This window comes from Ctenocephalides felis, unplaced genomic scaffold (genome assembly GCF_003426905.1).
Source record: "Ctenocephalides felis isolate EL2017-DRISC unplaced genomic scaffold, ASM342690v1 CF-g0.4_SCAFFOLD_01492, whole genome shotgun sequence".
In the NCBI taxonomy this organism is placed as follows: Eukaryota; Metazoa; Arthropoda; class Insecta; order Siphonaptera; family Pulicidae; genus Ctenocephalides; species Ctenocephalides felis.
Genome location: NW_020537646.1, coordinates 8,972,397 through 8,993,359, shown reverse-complemented (window position 1 = coordinate 8,993,359; position 20,963 = coordinate 8,972,397). Strand labels below are relative to the sequence as shown.

At 31.4% G+C, this 20,963-nt stretch overlaps 1 protein-coding gene across 1 annotated transcript in view; it reads right to left on the bottom strand.

Annotated features, from left to right (window-relative positions):
- Positions 1 to 2,774: 2,774 nt before the first annotated feature.
- The window catches only part of LOC113371610, a 31,347-nt gene continuing 13,158 nt past the window's right edge, over positions 2,775 to 20,963 (bottom strand). Inside the window, 10 exon segments of the mRNA XM_026612254.1 lie at positions 2,775 to 3,913; positions 6,960 to 7,107; positions 7,209 to 7,603; positions 7,845 to 7,935; positions 8,143 to 8,266; positions 8,346 to 8,515; positions 8,609 to 10,634; positions 10,723 to 10,893; positions 11,285 to 11,401; positions 20,456 to 20,541. Coding sequence (XP_026468039.1) covers positions 3,011 to 3,913; positions 6,960 to 7,107; positions 7,209 to 7,603; positions 7,845 to 7,935; positions 8,143 to 8,266; positions 8,346 to 8,515; positions 8,609 to 10,634; positions 10,723 to 10,893; positions 11,285 to 11,401; positions 20,456 to 20,541 — 4,231 coding nt within the window. The 3' untranslated portion in view covers positions 2,775 to 3,010.

The following is a 20,963-nucleotide window of genomic DNA, read 5'->3' as shown; positions in this document are numbered from 1 at the left end:
TTGCGCCAATTGTGACTATGTTACAAATTTATTAGATTTATGGTCGCTCCACTCGCGCCACTGGCTCCACTCTAAGATAAATAAGGGGGCGTCTATCAATCACGAGAGGTTTTAAGAGGGAGGGGGGCGGTTTTACAAAAAATCACGAAATATCACGTGGGGGAGCGAGGCGTAAAGCAAGATATTACGTGTATTTATTTTCTACCAGCTTTTTTATAAAAATACATTTGAAAATCTTTTTTATAAAAATTACAGTTCTTTTTCGTAACTAAAAATAAACGTGATGTTTGGTAGGGGAGCGGGAATAATTTTGAATATCACCACGTATCACCAAGAGGGGAGGAGAGATCCAAAAATCCTCAAAAAAACGATCAGAGATCGTCCATTATCACGTGATCTACTTTGAAAAGATTTTTCGACTGTTTATATTTAAAAAAAAAATCAGGTAGAAAATAAATACATATGATATCTTACTTTACCCCTCCCTTCCCCAAATGATATTTCGTGACTTTTTTGTTAAACTCCCCCTCCCAATACCAATAAATAGTACCAGAGATTTTTGCCAAAAATATGAGACAAAATCCTACACAATCAATAATAATTGACCACAAATAACTATTATGCAAATTAACAATTACTAATGAATTAATTGTTATTAACCAATCTTTAAAGATTCTACACCAACTTATTCTCCCATTTGCGAAAATATATTTAAATAGTTAATGTTATTAATTTCTTTTTTGAATTTATTTTTTTATTTCTTTTTGAATTTTATATGTTAATTTATATAAATATGCATATGTTAAAATCTTAGACATGTAGAATAATTCATGTAGTATAATCATAGACTGAAATCATATTTCAGAAAACTAACGATCATTGATCATTGATTGATCTTAACAAAATATATTTATTACAAAGAACACAATTATTTAACTATTGATCATAATCAAACCTTTGCAAACATCCATCCACACACAAATAACATTAAATTGTGATGTAAAATTCTAATGATGTACAATTTAATACAAGAGTTAACATTTATTGAGGTATGATTTTAAGCAGAAAAAATTTAATACCCACATGAAGTAAATAATGAACATTAAGTAGTATTTTGAATATATATATTCTATTACAACATAGCTTGAAATTACGAATAGTCATTAATTTCTTTCATTTAGTTATTACAAAAACAAATCAAATTCTGTAAAAAGCAATTATATGATGCATTTAGTTTGTAAAATCATCACAAGAGAATGAATATTGTTTTTAAAAATTTGTTAATTAATAAAGAATTGGATAAACTAATTATGAAACATGTTATTTTCATAATTTCATATATTATACATGGTTCATTATATAATTTTGAATCAATTTACATTTCAACTTTTTAAATATTGCCTCATAAATTAATACATTTTTTATGAAAATGTATTCACAATACTTCACAAAACCTAAAATTATTTATACATACATATATACTTATGTTATGAAAAATGCACTTACAGTATTATATAATTACTTACAATTAATACGATTTCATCACTTTTATTACTTTATAATATACATTAAACTACCCACAAATGAAAGAACATATTAAATCAAGAAACATGTTTTTGCATTGCATAATAACTTAGATTTTGTAAAAAAAAATCATTTGAATATATCATAGTATCTTTTTTGTTCAATACATTGTATATGATCAAACTAAATTTTAAATTATTTAATTTTTATCTAAAGCCATTCAATAGATTATCACGTTTTATTAAATTAACATATTAATCCTCTCATTTTTTTAATGTGAAATTTGGACATTTCAAAATGAGTTTGTTGAATGTGCTCATACGGAAGGCATTCACAACACAAGCATTTCAATTTTACTCTGTTTTAATTCTGCATAGTTATGATAAAGCTTTTAAAAGGCAAAACTTTGCCCTCTTCAATATATCTACATATATTACACAAATATTTGTTATATAACTGAAAAATATATAACTAATATTAATAATAGTTTATAATATATTATCTAATTATATATATAAATTTGTTAAGCGCTCAAGAAATCACAAATTATTTGTATCATTATATCAATTTACAGTTAGGAAATATGCCAGTCGAAGAAAAACTTATCCATGAATTTATATTATATATATATATATATATATATATATAAATATATATATATATATATATATATATACATATATATATATATAAATATATATATATATATATATATATATATATATTTAAATATCATGATCAATACCTTGTACTACATACATAATTAGCTGCTGCTTATAAGAAACTAGAGTTGTTTTCATAAGATTTTAACATGATTAAAGCAATCAATAACAAAATAAATGGAAACTGTTCATGGCTTAAACAACTAATAATTATTTTAATAAAACAACATATTTCTCTGATCACAAATGATATTTTTTATTTTTACTAATTTATTTTATATACACAAATAAATTAAAAATATGTAAAACATATGCTTCCGTCATAATTAAAATATGTTCGTACTATTACTGAGAATCATTAATAACCATTTCATATATGAGAGAAGAAAAAATAAATCAACCACATTTTCACTAGTAAGTATCAATTTAACTGGAGCTCCTATATTCAACATATCAATCACAATTTAATGCGTTTGATTAAAGTAACACTTTGTCAATAAAAAGTTTTCTCATATGAATGGTTAAATTATGGAACTTTATACAGTTAAGTTGTTTTTTATTATTTAATTATGGTTCGTATCTAAAATGTATTCATAATATAATAAGATCAAATTATCAATATGCAAATGAACACAAATAATCATACTTGATTTAAGTCAATTGAATGTCTACTGTTACTTAAATTGTATTATAATATAAATTTTAATATTATATACATACATGTGCATGTATATAATATAAATGCACATAAAAAATATATGCATAAAATATGTTTAAAGCATTCATAAAGCAGCAGCATTATTATTACAATATAGTTGGAATAATTAGTCTTCATCACTTAGGGGCTCATATTGAGCAGACATCAGAGGTTTTGGCTGTGCATTATCGACATTCACAGATATTGAAACTTGCTGAGTCACTTGATCGGACACATTAAGCGCACTATATGGATAATTATAGGCAGTGGATGGGTATGTTGTGATGACTTGAACTGACGCTTGACTGGTACTAATTGTATCCATCTTTGCTAATGAATCAGTAGTTTCATCAATTACCATTTCTCCAGGTGAACAACTGCGATCGTTCTCTTTCATTTCACTTTTGTCGCCCTCGTGGTGCTCAGCTGTGGATTCTTCAATATTAGACCTCTTGTTATCATCTTCCGTTCTCATCACTTCTACAATGCGATTTGTTACATAATCGAAAGCTGAAAGATGTTTGGCAGGTTGCTTAAATTTTGAAGAAGGAATAGGCGACCTATCAACATAAAATCTATCATTGCTATGCATATTTATTGGTTCGTGAAATCCAGGTCCAGATACATGTTGGTTTTGTTTAGTACTTCTAGGGCTTGGAGGTTTAGCAATTCGGATAATTTGCCGTTCATCGGAAACATTACTTCTTGAACCTCTATCGCGATCTGCAATATCCTTCGGATGAATCGACCTCCTATACTTCCATTGATCGGAACTGGCAACGGCGTCTTGATTGTGTGCTAAACCATAACTAGATCTCATTGAGATAGAATGACCGTATCCAGGATTGTTAAAATCACTCGTTATAATTGAATCGGTTAGATCACCCAAAGTCATATTTTTTTGTGATAAATTTGAGTTAGGCCTGTTTTGATGTTGTTGATGATCAATATTATCAATTTCAACATTTAAAACATTTGGTGAATGTGATTTTCCATTATTTTCAACTTGAGGATGCTCTCGATGAAAAGCCTAAAACAAAGTAATATGCATGCTTAACCTAACAAATATATTGCACCGCATAGTTTTATATACACAATGTATATCATACGTATATATATATATATATATATATATATATATACATATATATATATAATAAATATCTATATATATAAAGAGAGAGAGAGAGAGAGCTCTCAGTTTAGAAAGAATCCTTGGATGATTATAAAATAAAATAAACACTATATCAATTGAGTTTTCGAGATGCAGAAGTGTTTGGTTATATATTACGATAAATTAATTTAAAAATACATTTCAACGCATGATTAAAAATACATTTCAAATAAAATCATACCTAATAATTTTTGTAATATATTTTGATAGTATTTTACGTTTAAAATTTTAACTTTGTCAAGTATATTAGTTGAACTCAACAATTTTGATCACATTTACTAAATTTTGCTTTTTTTGTCCATATATATATAGATGGGCTTGATTCGAGTTGATTGGAATCCTGAATCAAGTAGGCACATCACTAGGCACATATATACACATATATACATATTCAATAGATAAGTCCTGGATTTTTTCAATATATTAATTGTTTCTTTTCCGAACAGTAAATCCAATAATAAAAAACCATTTGTTTTTTGAAGATGTTTAATAACGACGTTTCGGAACTAGATACGTTCCAACATCAGGTTTATTCTGTCAAAGACAATGTTTTTTTTTTAAAACTATTGACTAACATTAATTAATGATGGTTATTACAGATTATTTAGAAAAATTATAATGAAAAAAGGTTTAATATAAAATTGAGAAAAAAAAATTATTTACCTTTAATAACTTCCATATCACTAATATTTTTATTATAAACACTTTGACTTCACAAGACTTTGTAACACACTGTGATGAAGTTCTGTCGGCCAGATATAAGGAATATATACGGACTTAGGCAAAAATAACTTTTTATGTCTCTTGTATTGGTAATTTACGAAAAATGGGAATGTATTGCCTTAGCAAATGCTGAGATTATGTATAATATTATGTATGTATGTATGTATGTATGTATGTATGAATATTATTATGTATATATACATGCACATACATATACACACCTACATACAAATACATACATATGCATATATCCATATATTCATGTACATACAATTATATATACGAACATATACGCAAGTACATGTATATAGTGTATATACAAAAACATACATATAAGCACATATATGGATGTGCGTATATTACTACATATATATACACACAAAATTATTAAATCATTAATCGTTTTTAATTAGGTTTAAAAAATTTAGATATGAATCATGAATGATATTATGATCTGATCTTTTATTAACACAATTTGACGAATTCAAAAAGATTAAACTGCTTTCAGAAAAAAGTCTTTGAGATTGAATAAACTATGTTAGTATTAAATTTAGGAGGGGTGGTGGATTTAATTTTTGAAAACATTTCTTTAAAAGAATATAAAGCTGTTCCTGAAATAAAAATATTTTTTTCTTTGAGTAATTTGGCAAAATAATCAAATAAGCCTTCAATGTAAGGCATGCTGTGAAAAGTAGGTTTGCAGGACAGCAATATTAAACTTACTTTTCACAGCATGCCTTACATTGAAGGCTTATTTGGTTATTAAACATCTTCAAAAAAACAAAGTGTTTTTTATTATTGGATTTACTGTTCGGAAAAGAAACAATCAATATATATACATATATACAAATATAAACATATATATATATATATATATATATATATATATATAATTAGTGTCACAGCGGTCGTCCGCGATGAATGCCTAAAATACTAAACCGATTTAAAATTTGTTTTGCTCACCGTGTGCATATAGATCCCATTTAAGACATAGGGTATATTAAAAGTTTCAATTTATAGCCGAAATATTATATTTTTGGTAATTTGAATATTTGACCAGTGAATCGTAGAATCAGTTTGATCTTATCTAGACCACCATCGACTTACGAACAATTTGAGCGACCCTGTTCTGAGTCGTACGCCATAGATAAAAGAGTATATATATATATATATATATATATATATATATATATATATGCATATATAAGGCGTACGCAATAGAATTTGTTTATATTGTAAAATTTGAATGCATCGGTTTATACCGCGTTTCTATGTGAGTCCACTCGAAGATTATATATTATTATCTGCTAAATAAATTAATAAATATTATGTAACTTTATGTTGCCAATTTTGAATTGATGGAAAGTTATTGGTAGAGAGTTTAGAAAGCAATATATATTTGTGAGATTCTTACAATTAATTTTTATTAAATATTAATAGTATTGTTTATGAAATTAAATGTGTTTGACTGAATCTCAATTTAAAAAATATATGTTTCATAATCAGGGGCAGTAGCGATAATTAAAATATAAAATTAGTTGGATCTGTCAAAATGAAATGAAACAATATTTAAAATATATATTATTACTGATAAGAAATATAGGACGAAATAAAATATCAATGAATAAAAGTTATATTAATTGCATACTATAGGTATGTGTAAATATATATACATTATAAAAAATATACTATAAATAAGAATTTAAAGCATAAATATTAGTTAATTCGCTGGGCATGCCACATAACAACATAATTTAGAAATGAATTATCGAATTTTACTTCGTAAACCAAAATTTAATGAATTAATCAAAAGCGCGGTAATTATATATCAAAATCTTGAAACTATAAATGCGCTAATTGATATAAATAAAATCAGCTTCAGATTAAATTGGTTCTTGCAAAGACTATTAATATTATCCCCTTTCACTGCCCTTTTCACTTACATACCAATTTGAAATCAATTAGTTATTTTCATACTAGACATATTTTTCATGGCAAAACAACGTTTGCCGGGTCAGCTAGTATATATAGGCACATATATACATATATATATATATGAAGAGAGAGAGATAAAGGAATAATAAAAAGATGAACACCGCCGCATAAAACAATCAAATAATTTAAATTTATTATGTACATTGAACAAAAATGTTTTAAAGATAAAAATAAATAAACTCACATTGATGAAATTTGGCCTTCCATCCCTTGTTGGTGGTGCGGGGCTATCATCTGAGGTCTGATTAATTTGGTGAGTTATAATAGCATCAATTAATTTTGCAGCAGTCAATTGCTCTGGCGACGATGATCTCTGAGCGGGCAGTTGTCCTCTAGAAAGACAAAACAGAATTAGGTTCCAAATAAATACATATCATAAAACTCTTTAGTTCCTAAATTTATAAATTTACTATTGAAAATAGAGAATACTGACCTGTCAGCAGCAACTTGTCGCTCCTTACGATCATGTAACCTCGCATTTGGCGTATCTCTAGGTATACAGCCAACTAATAACCTGGTAGTTTCACGTTCTCTGCGCAATCGCTCCTCTCGATCTAAATCTCGACTTCGCTCGTTCTCCATAATCTTCTCAATGTTTCCACGCTCAATTTCCTTCTCGTTATGAATCTGCTGCTGCCTCAATCTTTCACTTTCAAGTTGCTGCTGTCGTTCCAAATTACTTCTGTGGATATAGTACTGCTCGCGCTCATGCTGCTGTTGCTGCTGCGGGCTACGATAATTGTGCTGTTGTGAAATAGATGTTTGTTGCTGCTGTTGTTGGTGTTGTTGGCGACGATGCATATCCAACTCTACTAATCGTACAGTGTGCTGAGAAAAAATAATCTTGTTAATTATTTTTGCTACTCATTTTTTATAATGAAACAAAATTTATCCAATAGGCAATATTTAGAATTTTTTCAAATAATGTTAAAGATTTACAAAACCAAACACTAGGTAGATAAAGTATTAAGTCAAAAATCTTTAATGCCATTCATCAGTATATAGATAAAATTTGATGGACAATAAAATGTTTATTTGTTATTGTATAATATGTGTATTTTAAATACACCTGTTGGCGTTGCAATTGCTGCTGCTGCTGAAACTGTTGCATATGAAGATGCTGCAAATCTCGATCCCTAGCAATTCTATCCTGCTGATATCTTTAAAAAAAGGAGAGGAATTAATAATAATCAACAAGGAGTAGTATTTTCACCTTAACTTAATAATATTATTTGTATAACTTGTAAATAGTTCAAGAGTCAAAATTTAACATATTTAAGGTTCATTATTATCGTAATATCATTAGATTCAAAAGAAATAATAGTTTATTAATGAAAATCAATGCATCAATATCAATATGAATATACCGAATATCATGATGACTTGAAGTAGGTGGTGTTAGAATTTCAGATCTTTTTTCATCTTTGTGTGGAACTGGTAATGAAGGTTGTTGAACAGCTACATCAACCAAGGATGAAAATGCTTCATGACCTAAGCATTTCACAATATATTAATTAATGGAGATATTGGTTTTATTTAGTACAACTAATTAACATAGATGAAGTGATACCTGGTGGCGGATACTGATGCATCGGTGTGGTCATGTGGTGTAATTTATTAGAAGCTGCAGGGCTGGTAGGTTTGCTGCTATTGTGAGGTTGGCCAGTGTGAGCGTTATGCCGCTGTATCACGCCCTGCCGTTGAGGTGGAGGCGGAGGAGTGTGGTGCGGACTCGGAGCACTATCATAAACAATATAATTAGCCATTCGAGATCATACTGTTATGCGATTCAATAATACAATATTATACTATCTTATCATAAAAACTTATTACCTATTGACTATTTCCGCAGGCGAGGCCCGACTGAGATATTCTTGCCTTGTATTACGATCTTTATCGCCGTAATACATTGAGGCCGGCGAGCTCATTATGGGACCGCGGCTCACGGGCTCTTTTTCTATTGTCCTTCGGCCTTGTCCATGCATTTGTTGCGAAGTAATATAATCCGTTATAATTATTTGTCGTGAACTCAATTGTTGTTCTATATTATACGTAGGCGGTCTAGTGAATGATGAGGTAAAACCTGATGGTACATTATTATTACTTTGAATGGCATAAGGAGGAAAATTACTTGGACTTTGACTTGAGATTTGTAAATTGCCTGGTATTGATAATTGTGCTGGACTTTGCCTTTTATTGTAATAATCGTACATACGCTTCTCTTGCAAATGATGTGGAGGAAGATGCACAGGAGTCCCTTGCGTGATGGAACCAACGCTCTTGGTACTATCAATTTGAGTCTGACGTTGCAAGTTATCATAACGCGGACTCGCCGGAGTATTCACAACGACGGATCCTTGCATTGGATTCATCGGCGTACCATGTGTTATGGAGCCTGGTTTCGTTTGACTATGCGGTACTTTCGTACAAGGCTTCATTGCATTATGCTTGATGGAAATTTTTGAACCAGATTGAGATGTCGATATACTCGGGCGCTGTACCACCAACCCATGCGGCTGTGGTGCCGCCGATACAAAAACTGAGGGTGATTTAGATATTCTACCGGATTCATGGTGATAACCAGCGTATGCCGATTCCCCACTGGGCCTATAGGTTATGCTCGCAGAACTTATCGAAAGTCCAGTCGAACTGTTATGTATGCTAGTTTTGCTATGAGCAGGCGGTGGCAGACTCTGATGTAAAAAATTCGAATTGTCACGACTTTTTTTAATGCTCAAATCTAATGTTTCTGGTTCAGGTTCACTTCTTAAAACAACAAGCACTTCCTTTGATAGTTCTGTTTTAGGCACGCTCGCAGATGCGGACTGAACTGGAGTAATGGTAGCAGCAATTTGGGGTGAAGACAAAATTTGCTGAGCTGGAAGCCTATGCAGAGTGCGCCCATGTGAGTTAACTACAGAAAGTGTTGCTAGCGAGTTTTGTGGTATATTATTATTGCAACTGACGGGTATATTAACGGTGGATTCTCCCATCCGATAATCTCGAATGCACGGATTATCGGTATTTGCTTTTGTTATGAGAGCGGCGCTGCCAGTTTTTTGAGTAGCCGATCCATTGTTTTTCACCATTTGCTCTATAACGTTTAACATAACGTCCCCCATCGAGTCCAGTCGCGATGGCTGATTTATAACAGGAGGGCCGTTCTGGTTTGTCACTACAGTTATTGTTGCTTGTTGTGCTGTCGGTTGACCAGTTTGATATGCCGGCTGAAGTAATGCTTTGGGACTATTTCTTGTAGTGGGCGATTCATTCTCTTCATCGGCTGTTTCCGTTGCCGAACTATCATATTCGTCCTTACTTGTGATTTTAGCAACAGGAACCGTCGGTGTCGGCATTCCAGAAGCAGTGGGAATCGAGGATATTAAAGACTTATCATCACTTTGACTTCTAGGCCTTGAAATCAATTCTTCGCCATCTCTAAGACCTATCAAAGACGTATTACAATGAGGACTGGCTGCTGATGCTGTGTCACTAGCTGCATTATCTTTTTCATCACAAGAAGATGTCGTGCTACCGCTTTCTTCTTCATCTGTGAGCACAGGTTTTATATCTATGCCATTTTTTCTATTGTACTCTGTTATTAGCTCCTCCAGACCATGTTTTTTTCGATAGTTGAAATAAAAATTCTTAATTTGATAGATTGTTTTCGATAACGCTTCTGCGATGGTTTGCCATTGACAGCCATGTTCGCTTAGTAATCTTTTGAAACAAGCTATTTCTTCGTCAGTCAGTCGTTGAGATGGATCTGAAATATCCTCTTGTAAATGCAGACCAAGAACACGCCTTGTTATCCGATTGTAGCACGCAGAACAGCATTTCGTATTCGCCGATGGAATTTCTATTGGAAATAAGGTATAATAGAAAGTTTATAAACCTTAATAATAATATTTAATTATATTATTATATTAGTATCATATTTAACATACTAAATTCTTTCATTATCGGTTCTCGCAAGTCTTGCGTCAGCTCCATCCATCGCTTCGGAAGGCTTCGTAAACGCTTGACGCGGTCCTTGCTGTTCGGACAAGTCGGCAAGGGGCACACAGTGGACCGCGATCTGACGTATTTACACCGGCAAGTATTGCACACACGCGCACCTGAAAATAATACGATAAAAACATATTGTATCTATAGGAAAAACATTCGAAATAGAATCATATCTAATTATTCTTACAAGACCAAGGGCGTAATAGACAGATTATCGGCAGGCAGAGGCAAACGGAAATGTTTTGAATTACTAGTCTAGTACAATATTTAATCAACAATAAACATAAAAAGCACAACTACTATTTTAAAATCAAATTATTTTCATAATTTGATAGCTATTTTTACATACAACAAACAAATTTTTGTAATTTAGATTTATTAAATTATGGCACATATTATGTGTCGAAACATATAAATAAAAAAGTGAAATTTATTTTACAATTTTCCTCAATTATAAATTAATACATATCAAAATCAAAATCAAACTAAACTAAATCGTACCCTGGGGCACCATATCTTCGGTGAGACCATACTGTTGCGCATGAGACTTGGCCAGTGTGCGCGCCTGATTTGAATCCATTTTGCAGATGAAACAAGTCTCTACATTACCTGTTCCCGCTGTAATTAGAAATTATTTCACAGTTAGTTTTATCATACTTAAACCGGATATAAGTAAATTAAAAGAAATTGGATGGTCGAATTTTCGTATAAAAATAACTGATCATTGAATAAATTAAAGGCTTATACAGTCGGTCAAGTAAGAGCGTGGCCGACTTTAACGACAGTTAATGAAAAATTTCGGTCGAATTCTTTCGTGAGCCGATAAAGTGAAGCTTTGTCCTTGATGCATCGTCAACAAAGGTTTAGTTGCCGATGATCTTATGAGAAAAAATCACGTTAAACGCCATGAGTGCTAAGTTACGCGTCGCGCTACGAGGCTGCGCCCTTTTGCATCCACCCAAAAGGTCTCCAATTGTCGCAATCAGCTGCTGCTAAACATATGAGAAAGTTGAAGGCATTTGTACAGAATAAGATACACCTATATAAAGTTGCTAAAAAATGTCGCTGATTCATCAGAACGTGGTTCAAATAAAAAAGAAGAAAAAAGAACAGTGAATGTGTTTTTGCGGAATCCTGCTTTAATACTGCAGCAAAGACGAGCAAAAGTAATGGCAAAATGTTCAGAAATATCTACAAAAATATCTACAAAACTATCTGAACCTTTCTTCGTATTCATAATCTGAAATGGCGCAACACAATGCGGAAACCCCTGGCGACTGAAAAACATGTGCTTCTTTTTCCGCTTGGGCATATGAAAATATTGATACAGATTTTAAAAACGTCATTTTTATTGATAAATGTTCTATATGAGTACGTACTGCCTACATCAAGCTATTAAATTAAAAGACGAGCCCTCAGAGTAAAATAATCCGTTAAATTAGTAAAAAGCAGGCGTCGGAGATGCCAGCCAATTGTCGACTCCGGTGGTGACTGGACACATATTGACCAAATTACATCATTGTTTGTAACGTATACAATGCATATATAAATATTAAAATTTCATAAAATAATTATTTTTATGAATTAACACGGCCACGCTCCTACTTGACCGACTGTAAATTAAAGAATCTTTTTATATCAAATTGTTAGTGCAAAAAAAAACAACTTTTTAATCCAATGATAGCCGAAATTCAATAGCAGAAAAAAACAAATCACATAAATAAAAGCACGTAAAAGATCTAACAGTTCATCCAATCAGATGATGGATATTCGCATCCATATTGAAATCAGCGTTGTCGTAATATAATGTGTATGGCTGTTGGCCTGCGTGACAAATCAATCCCGTAGAACGGTATCACAATTAAATATTAACAGATTTTAGTTACTCTGCCAAATGAAAACCGATCATAACAAAGCTTACTGTAATGCAATACGTACATTGTCACGGAAATCTACTGGCAATATTAATTAACAGACATGCAAAGCACCACTACATAAAATGTTTCAAGAGCAAAACTGCAGCCAGTCACTCAAAATATAATATTTTTGAACAGTTGCATGCGATAATTCGATTAAAATGGAAGGCTCTAAACATACTCGGGCAAAGGCTTTTTTTATAAAAAAAAGACATTCAGTTTTTTTATTCATATAATATGAAACAGAAATAAGTTAGTATTTATTCTCACAACATAATGTTAATTTTTTATCTTGTATTATAGTATCATATAGATGCCGTTTTAATGGATACACTATCCTTTATGTATATTGATGTTTAATAAATATTCTAATAATCTGAATAAATGTAATAATAAATCTACATAAACTGTAGTTCATATTAGTTTAATTAATATTTTGAATAAGTGTATATATATACATATATATTAATTTAGAAATATGAACAGACAACACTTTTTTGCACTAATTTATTAAATAATAATTTCACAAACGTTTCGATACTAGGTTTGTCTCATCATCAGTGTGTTATAAATTTAAAATTTAAAATATGGAAACCTATATAAGCCTTATGTGTTATCCGTTACACGTCATTCACAGTACTGTGAATTCATTTGTTCATATTTCAAATTATATTTTAATATTATAAATATATATATATATATATAAATAAAGTTAACAAAGTTTAATGAAATATGCTTAAACAATATGATGAATTTGCTCTCGCCGTGTTCCTATGTTATAGTCTATAGTGGTTATATTGCTCGGCGAATATCATCTCGTTTCGTTTCGATTGCTGGTGGTTTGGGGATAAAATGATTACTCGCTTCTAGCAGAGAGTTGTTTAATCGCGGGCTAATGAGCGAATTATTACGCTGACTCGGCTTAATTAAATGAACTGTTTGTATTGGTTTAATTAATATATATATATATATATATATATATATATATAGGAGTAAGTGTGGGTATATATTATAAACGCGAATGCATTCATAACACAGTGCTTTTGCTCAGTTTCTTGGCCGCAAATTTTATGTTTCATTTTTAATTATTCATGTATCATTAATTTCTCTTAACATATACCTATTAAATATATATATATATATATATATATATATATATGAACGGGTCGATTTAAAGAACACTTAGGCACATATGATTTTCGGATACTAGGGATCAAAATAGATACTTTGCTGAAGAAACCATACCTCTGAAATGAATTCTGGTGTCCCGTGCGTTGGCCCAAAAATAAGGGTTGAATGTTAAACAACCGCTCCGGGGATGAACCACGGGCATGGGTGAATCGGCTTTCCAAAGTTAGTGGAGCATCGGTCATACATTTGAACGCGGGGCACTCTAAATGGGTCAAAATGGAATTTTTCAAATTTATACCCTTATTTTTGGGTCATTGCACGGAACATCAGAATTCATTTTAAAGGTATAGTTTCTTCAGCAAAGTATCTTATTTTGATCCCTAGTATCCGAAAAAATCATGTGTGCCTAAGCGACTTTTTTTTTGACCCATACAAATCGACCGACCCGCTCCAATATATATATGGTTGTTTATAATACTGCAGATTTCTCAAGTACCAATTAGGCGAGACGTATTAGTCGACTAATTAGTATTGGTCTAATTATAATTGTGTGATTTCAAATAATCACTTAATTTGGTTTGGCAGAATGTTTTTGACTCATTAGTTATTTTCAACATAAATGAACTGTTACACTACGTCTGGAGATTACCTAGCAAAAGAAACTTCACTGTCGGTCACGGCATTCAGAATTGGCACCGGCCATCATAGTCAGTCGGTCCCAATCTACTTGCTTGACGATCATGACAAGTTTCTTTATTGAAACCATTGGATTTATCTGTCATGAATTTTAAAAATAAAGCATTGAAAATGTCGACCAAATCGTAATTTTGCAAAAACTTGTGACTGTTCCTACATTTTCAGCCACCGATTTGGCGTGTTTGAATAGTACCCGATGCCATTTCAAATTTTAAAATCAACTATCCAGCTATTAAAACTAGTGGCCTATAAAGTCTACATCAATTTCGAGCATTCTCGTATATTATAGGTACTTCAAGGCGGTTTTAGAGTTTGTTTGAAGTCGCCCAATATTTCAATTTCTTTAAATTCAAATCTATTCTTTGAAATAATACGTAACGTACAAGCTGGTAGGTGAAGCACAGCAGACCACTGAGCTTGTGATTTTTTTATCGAAAAACATCAATATCTCAATTTTTTAAGGGACAGTGCCTTTTTGCTCTGGAATATTAAACATGATGGCAAATCGTACCAAGTTTTAAAAATGTATAAAGATACGATTCTACGGTATATACCATATACATATATAAATAGCATACAAATTATATGGAAAGCAAGAATAACAAAATAAGCATTATTACATAACGCTGCGAATTTATTTAAATACACACACGGTCTCGGGTCTCGGGTCTCCGGTCTGTGGGGTGCATACATGTCATCCGCACAATCAGTTGTGCAAACAACGGTAGACAAGCGAGAGTGCGGATACATGGCGGATACGGTTTAATCATATTAGACTTGACAATTCTCAAAGGTATTGCACCAGTGTACACTCTTTACATTCGCATATCGTTATATTTTCATATTACTACCGGCCTCAATTACATATGGACGTGCACTTCATTATTTTCATTTCAAGATGCACGATTCTATAATATTAAAATGGAAATAGATTCAAACTAACCTAACACACACCTTGCACGATCAAAACTCTTGAAGAGCTAACACTGTAACTTCCCAAATAATCGGGTTTTTTCGATTTTTTTCGTGCGGAAGAAAAAGTGATAAAATCATAATATTGGGCGAAGTTTGTTTAGCGTATATCTGAACAACAATATATAAAATTATTATAAAAAACATTCACCATTGACACCATTGCCATTTTGGCGAAGCACGCAGAATTTGAAGCGCTCTGCGTGCAAAATTGGATAAAAAACGCTTATTGAACATGCTTATGCGGCCTAACTCTGGAGAAATTAGTAGATTTACAATTGTTTGAATTAATTCGTTTAATATAAAAAAACTATTAGTTTAACTAATAGTTAATAGGTAGTGATATTTAATAAATAAAAATGATAAATTGACATGTCGAAATTCCTTCATTTTAATCTTAAAAATCTCATTTTAAAGATATTGCAACAAATTGCAATTGAAATGAAAGAAAAAAAATAGAGTTATGCTGTGCACCTTTTGAAAAATCACTTTTCGAAATGCATCTAAAGTTTAGAAATGCAATATAAACAATGACAGTGTTTGGGGAAAGGATCAATATTACAAGAAAAACATATTTTGAAGTATGAAATATTTTTATAAAAGGATCAATTAATTTTTCAAACCAAAATGTACAATTCCTTGATAAAATTACAGTGGTTTATCACTGCTGAAGTGAGTATATATATTTGGTTCGAAATCGATATCAAAACATTGCTCAACAACGACGACGTCATCCATATTTCGATAATTTTGATAAGTATTGCCCATCTCTGATCCCCTCATATATACGAAACGAAGTCAAATAAGAGAAGCTTTTGCACATGGAACATGACTAAAATAAATATTTACTCTGCCGAAGCCTGCCATCAATTACTGCGTTTGTATATATACCCCGCACGAAGAAACTCAAAAATACACACACGCGCGCTGTGTCACATATTTCATGTTACGTACATGTATGTATACAACAAATTATAGATTTATGTATATGTACATAGAAATAATTTTATATTATTATAGCATATATTTTATTCGCATCGACGTTTCGACAGATCCGTTCGGTTGTTACAAATACAGTATGTGGTCAAAAAAAAAACACACACATTTATAGAAGAACAGATTTTCCATTAGTGAATGAGTGTGTATAATCAAAATTTTATCGTTTATATAGTAATGAGAATATAAGAATAATCATGAACAAGATACTGTGCGAAGAAATAACATTTCCATCTCTCATTTGGATAAGGAAAAATAAGGTTCTGCTAAAACAAATAGAATGATTTTAAAAGCACTCTGAATATTTAAAAGACAAACATATCCCGGCTTGATGCGGGGAATGTTTCATGATTTGAAAATATAGTATGCAGGATGAGAATTCTAATTTAGTAATGAACTGCAGATGAAATATAAAAGAGAGTACGTAGAGCATGCTAAATATTTTGTATAAATGAGTAATTGGAAAATATAGAAAAGGATATTTTTGAATTGAATTCTTTTTTTGGTAGGGTACAAAAATTTTAAGATTTTATTTTATTTAAATATCACATAATATTAGTACATAGTATTAAATAATTACTCTTTCTTTCTTTTTTTCGGTATAATATTTTCTACCGGTTTATATAAATATATAATGCGTCCTTAACTTTTGTTGTTTAAATATTAATTATGAATAACTAATTAATTTTTGCAATTTAATCGAAAACGATTTTATTTTTGTAAAATTGGTAAATGAACAACAATGAAGCATTTAATGATAAATGTTGATAAAGACTAGTTTTGTTATTACTTGTATTCAAAATGAACCAACACTTTCTAATGCAAAAATATTTAAATTATGGGAAATAAAAAAATAACCTTAATCATTCGTCATTTATCAAATGCTCTTCAAAATAGCCATCCTAGATTCTAAATCTTGCCTATTTTGCAAAGTGCATGGGTTTTCGGATACTGTTTATTAAAATACTGTTTTAGAAATCACTTTAAAATAAAACTTACGAAAAAACAAAGTTGATAATCATGAGGGTGATTTTCAGAAATAATTAGGTAATCTATCTATCAGATTTATCCTAATCTGTATAAGCAGAAAAAGATATATAGGACATCACAAGAAAGCGAGTTGATTCAGTGGAGATGCAATTAATATTGCAACCTTTACACGACACATTTATTTATTAATGAATTTATTCACTTGTTCATGAGTAGATAAATAAATAAATAACATGTTTGAAGGTGGTTGATGTGCATATGACCCTTTGCGTACTGTACTTTGATGGTATTGATATAATCTGATATAGTTATTATTTAACAAAAATTCAAATGGTCTACGATGAGAATTTCTGTTAAGTAGGTACTCGTAACTATTCCATAATATGCTCCAATAGTATTTTCTAAATTTGATGCAGCAATAGTTACGAATCATAACGTATCAGCAGCAAACTAAAATCAGGTAGTCGAGTGGCCAATAAACGGCAAGGTACGTTCGTGTAGAGATGGATACATAGATTCTGTAAAATCATCTAAGCCCCACCCCCAGTTTAAAACGGTTATAAAGCGGGTCGCGTGATAGCAACGGCCAGTCATAAATCATCCCCCATTCTGTTTTTAATAATTATTGATTTCTTTAACAAACGTGCGATTACATGTGATGAACATTTATAGTTTTAACTATTTTCGTGTGGGTCCAATTTCAGTAGTGGACATAATTGCTATAAAAGTGATAATTTTAATAATTGTTCAGAACGGTAATCATCAAAAACGTTTATATTATGTGAAAACTAACAATAAATTTAGGTTCAGCTAAATTTCAATATAACAAAGTTTGAAACACGTAGTGTATTGAATTCTATATTTAGTGTATTATTTATATGCAGTTTAAAGTCGGATTGCGAAAATTGTTATGATCAAGCCATCTGTTATGTATTCGCTGTACCAATCGTGGGGTATGCAGGTGCAGCCAGACGCGAACGTGCCACCTGATCTTCTATTAGATGTGGGAGAAACACGTTTTGCGGCGCACAGCATGCTTTTGGCCGCACACAGTGGTTACATAAGAGCGGCCCTGTACGCTCGTCAATCGATCGAAGCGATAAATCCTTCGATTACCACACCCCTTGTCATATCAAATATATCGCCTGAACAATTCGCACCTTTACTGGCATATATGTATTCCGGTCATTTGGAACTGACAATTGACAACGTATTCATAATTCTATTGGCTACGCACATACTGCAAATGCCCCGGGCATTAGAATTGTGCAGAGAGTTTTTAGCAGTGCATCAATTAGTACCAAAAATACCAAATTTTGGCAGCAATAATCAAGACCAAGGTGTGATAAAACCTATACCAAACCGACATACTTCAATGTGCGCAATGACATCGGCCATACCTCCAATCAATCAAGGAATATTCAATATATCACGGACTACACATTTTCGTCCTCCCGATCGAGTAAAAAATAAAGAAGTCACACCGCTGCCAGAAAAATCTCATTCAACCGGCGAGTGCACTATCGATCCTCTCAATGGCCCACAAACGACGCAAAAATTAAATACATGTAGAGGAAAATCAACCAGCACTTCAATTTTGAAATCAAATTCTCAATCCAATCAACAAGTTAACTCGCAGAAAGAAGCAATAACCGGCAAAATAGTAATAGATATTGCATCCTGCGACGGTCCGGTTCGTTTCTCGAGGGTTCTCAACCATGCCTACAACAGCGGAGCTGCGAACGAGGCCGGCGGTCCCGAGACTAATACATCAGCTATCAGAGAAACTTACCACGACATTGCCGATGCGAGTTTCAACACGCAAATGGCGAAAAATATACGAGAATGCAACCCCGGCAATGACAACCCGGAAACCGCGAACAGCAGCGACAGCGAAGAAATCAACATCGAGGATGTGAACCCATCGGAAAATTCAATCAACCTGCACGATAACAATTTTGCAAATGGTCAATCGATTTACATGTGCATGCACTGCAATCACACATTCAAATCGCAGTACTGCTATCAAAAACATGCCAGAAGACATTTGCATCCAGTGGAGTCGAATCATCTAATAGAAGTAAAAATCGGCCAAGGTGCGCCTGATAGCACGAAGCTCAAAATAACGCATTTGGATATGAACGTTCAATATTATCCTTGCAAAACTTGCGGATCGAAATTTCCCAGTTATTATTTTGTGCACAAACATCGAAAATCGTGCCATGCAGAAGAAAACAACTGAATTAATTTAAATGCTCACAATCTTTTAAATATATTGAAAAAATTATATAAAAACATAATATATTCATTTAAATTGAATACATAAAACATTGTATTATAAATTTAAAAACAATTATTCAATATGTATGACACAATATGTATATGCAATTAAATATTAAATAAATTACGCTGTTTAATTAGTTAATATTTGAGTATTCAAATTTTTTTCAATTTAAGCATGATCAGTTTCCGTTCCCATCGGATACTTGTTATAATATGAACGCAATTTTCATCATGACATTTAAAAGTAAAGTATGTTTATATATATCAACAAAGCGTTAGAAAGCGCTTGTAAATGTTAAAGCAGATGCCTAACAGTTTTAAGTTTAACAAATCACAGATTAAAAATCTATTCTAGGATAAAAACATCTGTATCAATATAACTTTTGCACAACCCAACAGTAAATGTAAAAACAATACATAATATTAAACAATATATAATATAACCTACGCCAACATGAAAAGTCCATATTATTTAATAGTACTTATTTTTGTACGCAATAAAGAATATAGTTTTAATATTCAAAAATAGTCAACACCGTCAATCTGTTATTATGGTAGACGAAAAATACTATATCATGTTTCCCTAGATTGAACTCGATTGAATGGTAAATAAAAAATTAACCAAAATATGGCGTATAATATATCACTTGACATGTATCATAATAAAATGTTTTAAAAATCAACTCACCCTTATCCTGGTGCTCATCATCTGAAGTTGCTGCTGCATCTTTTTGCTTTAGCTTCTTATCGTTTAACACCGACGTATCAGTTGTACTGAAATTGACACACAAATTCATTTATATATATATATATATATATATATATATACATATACATACACATACACACTTGTAAATGTATATGCATGTATGAATATATACACAAGTGGTGCGCAGGTCCGTGAGTTACAATGGTTAATTTTTATTTTTTTCATAAATTAAGTCAAATTCTCGAAAGCGTTACTCGACTAACACAAATTAAATAAATGATTTTAATAAATGTTTCAAAAATGACTTATTTACAATATCGTAAGAAGTAGAATTATTTCTGTAAATGAAATTATCCATGCATTACAGCCTCACAGTGCTGATGACTGAACATAATTAATTATATTGAATTAATTAAAACATGTGACTAAGAAGTGATATGCTTGTTCGGTATTAAAGTACAAAATAAAAAGATAAATTTATTTAAAA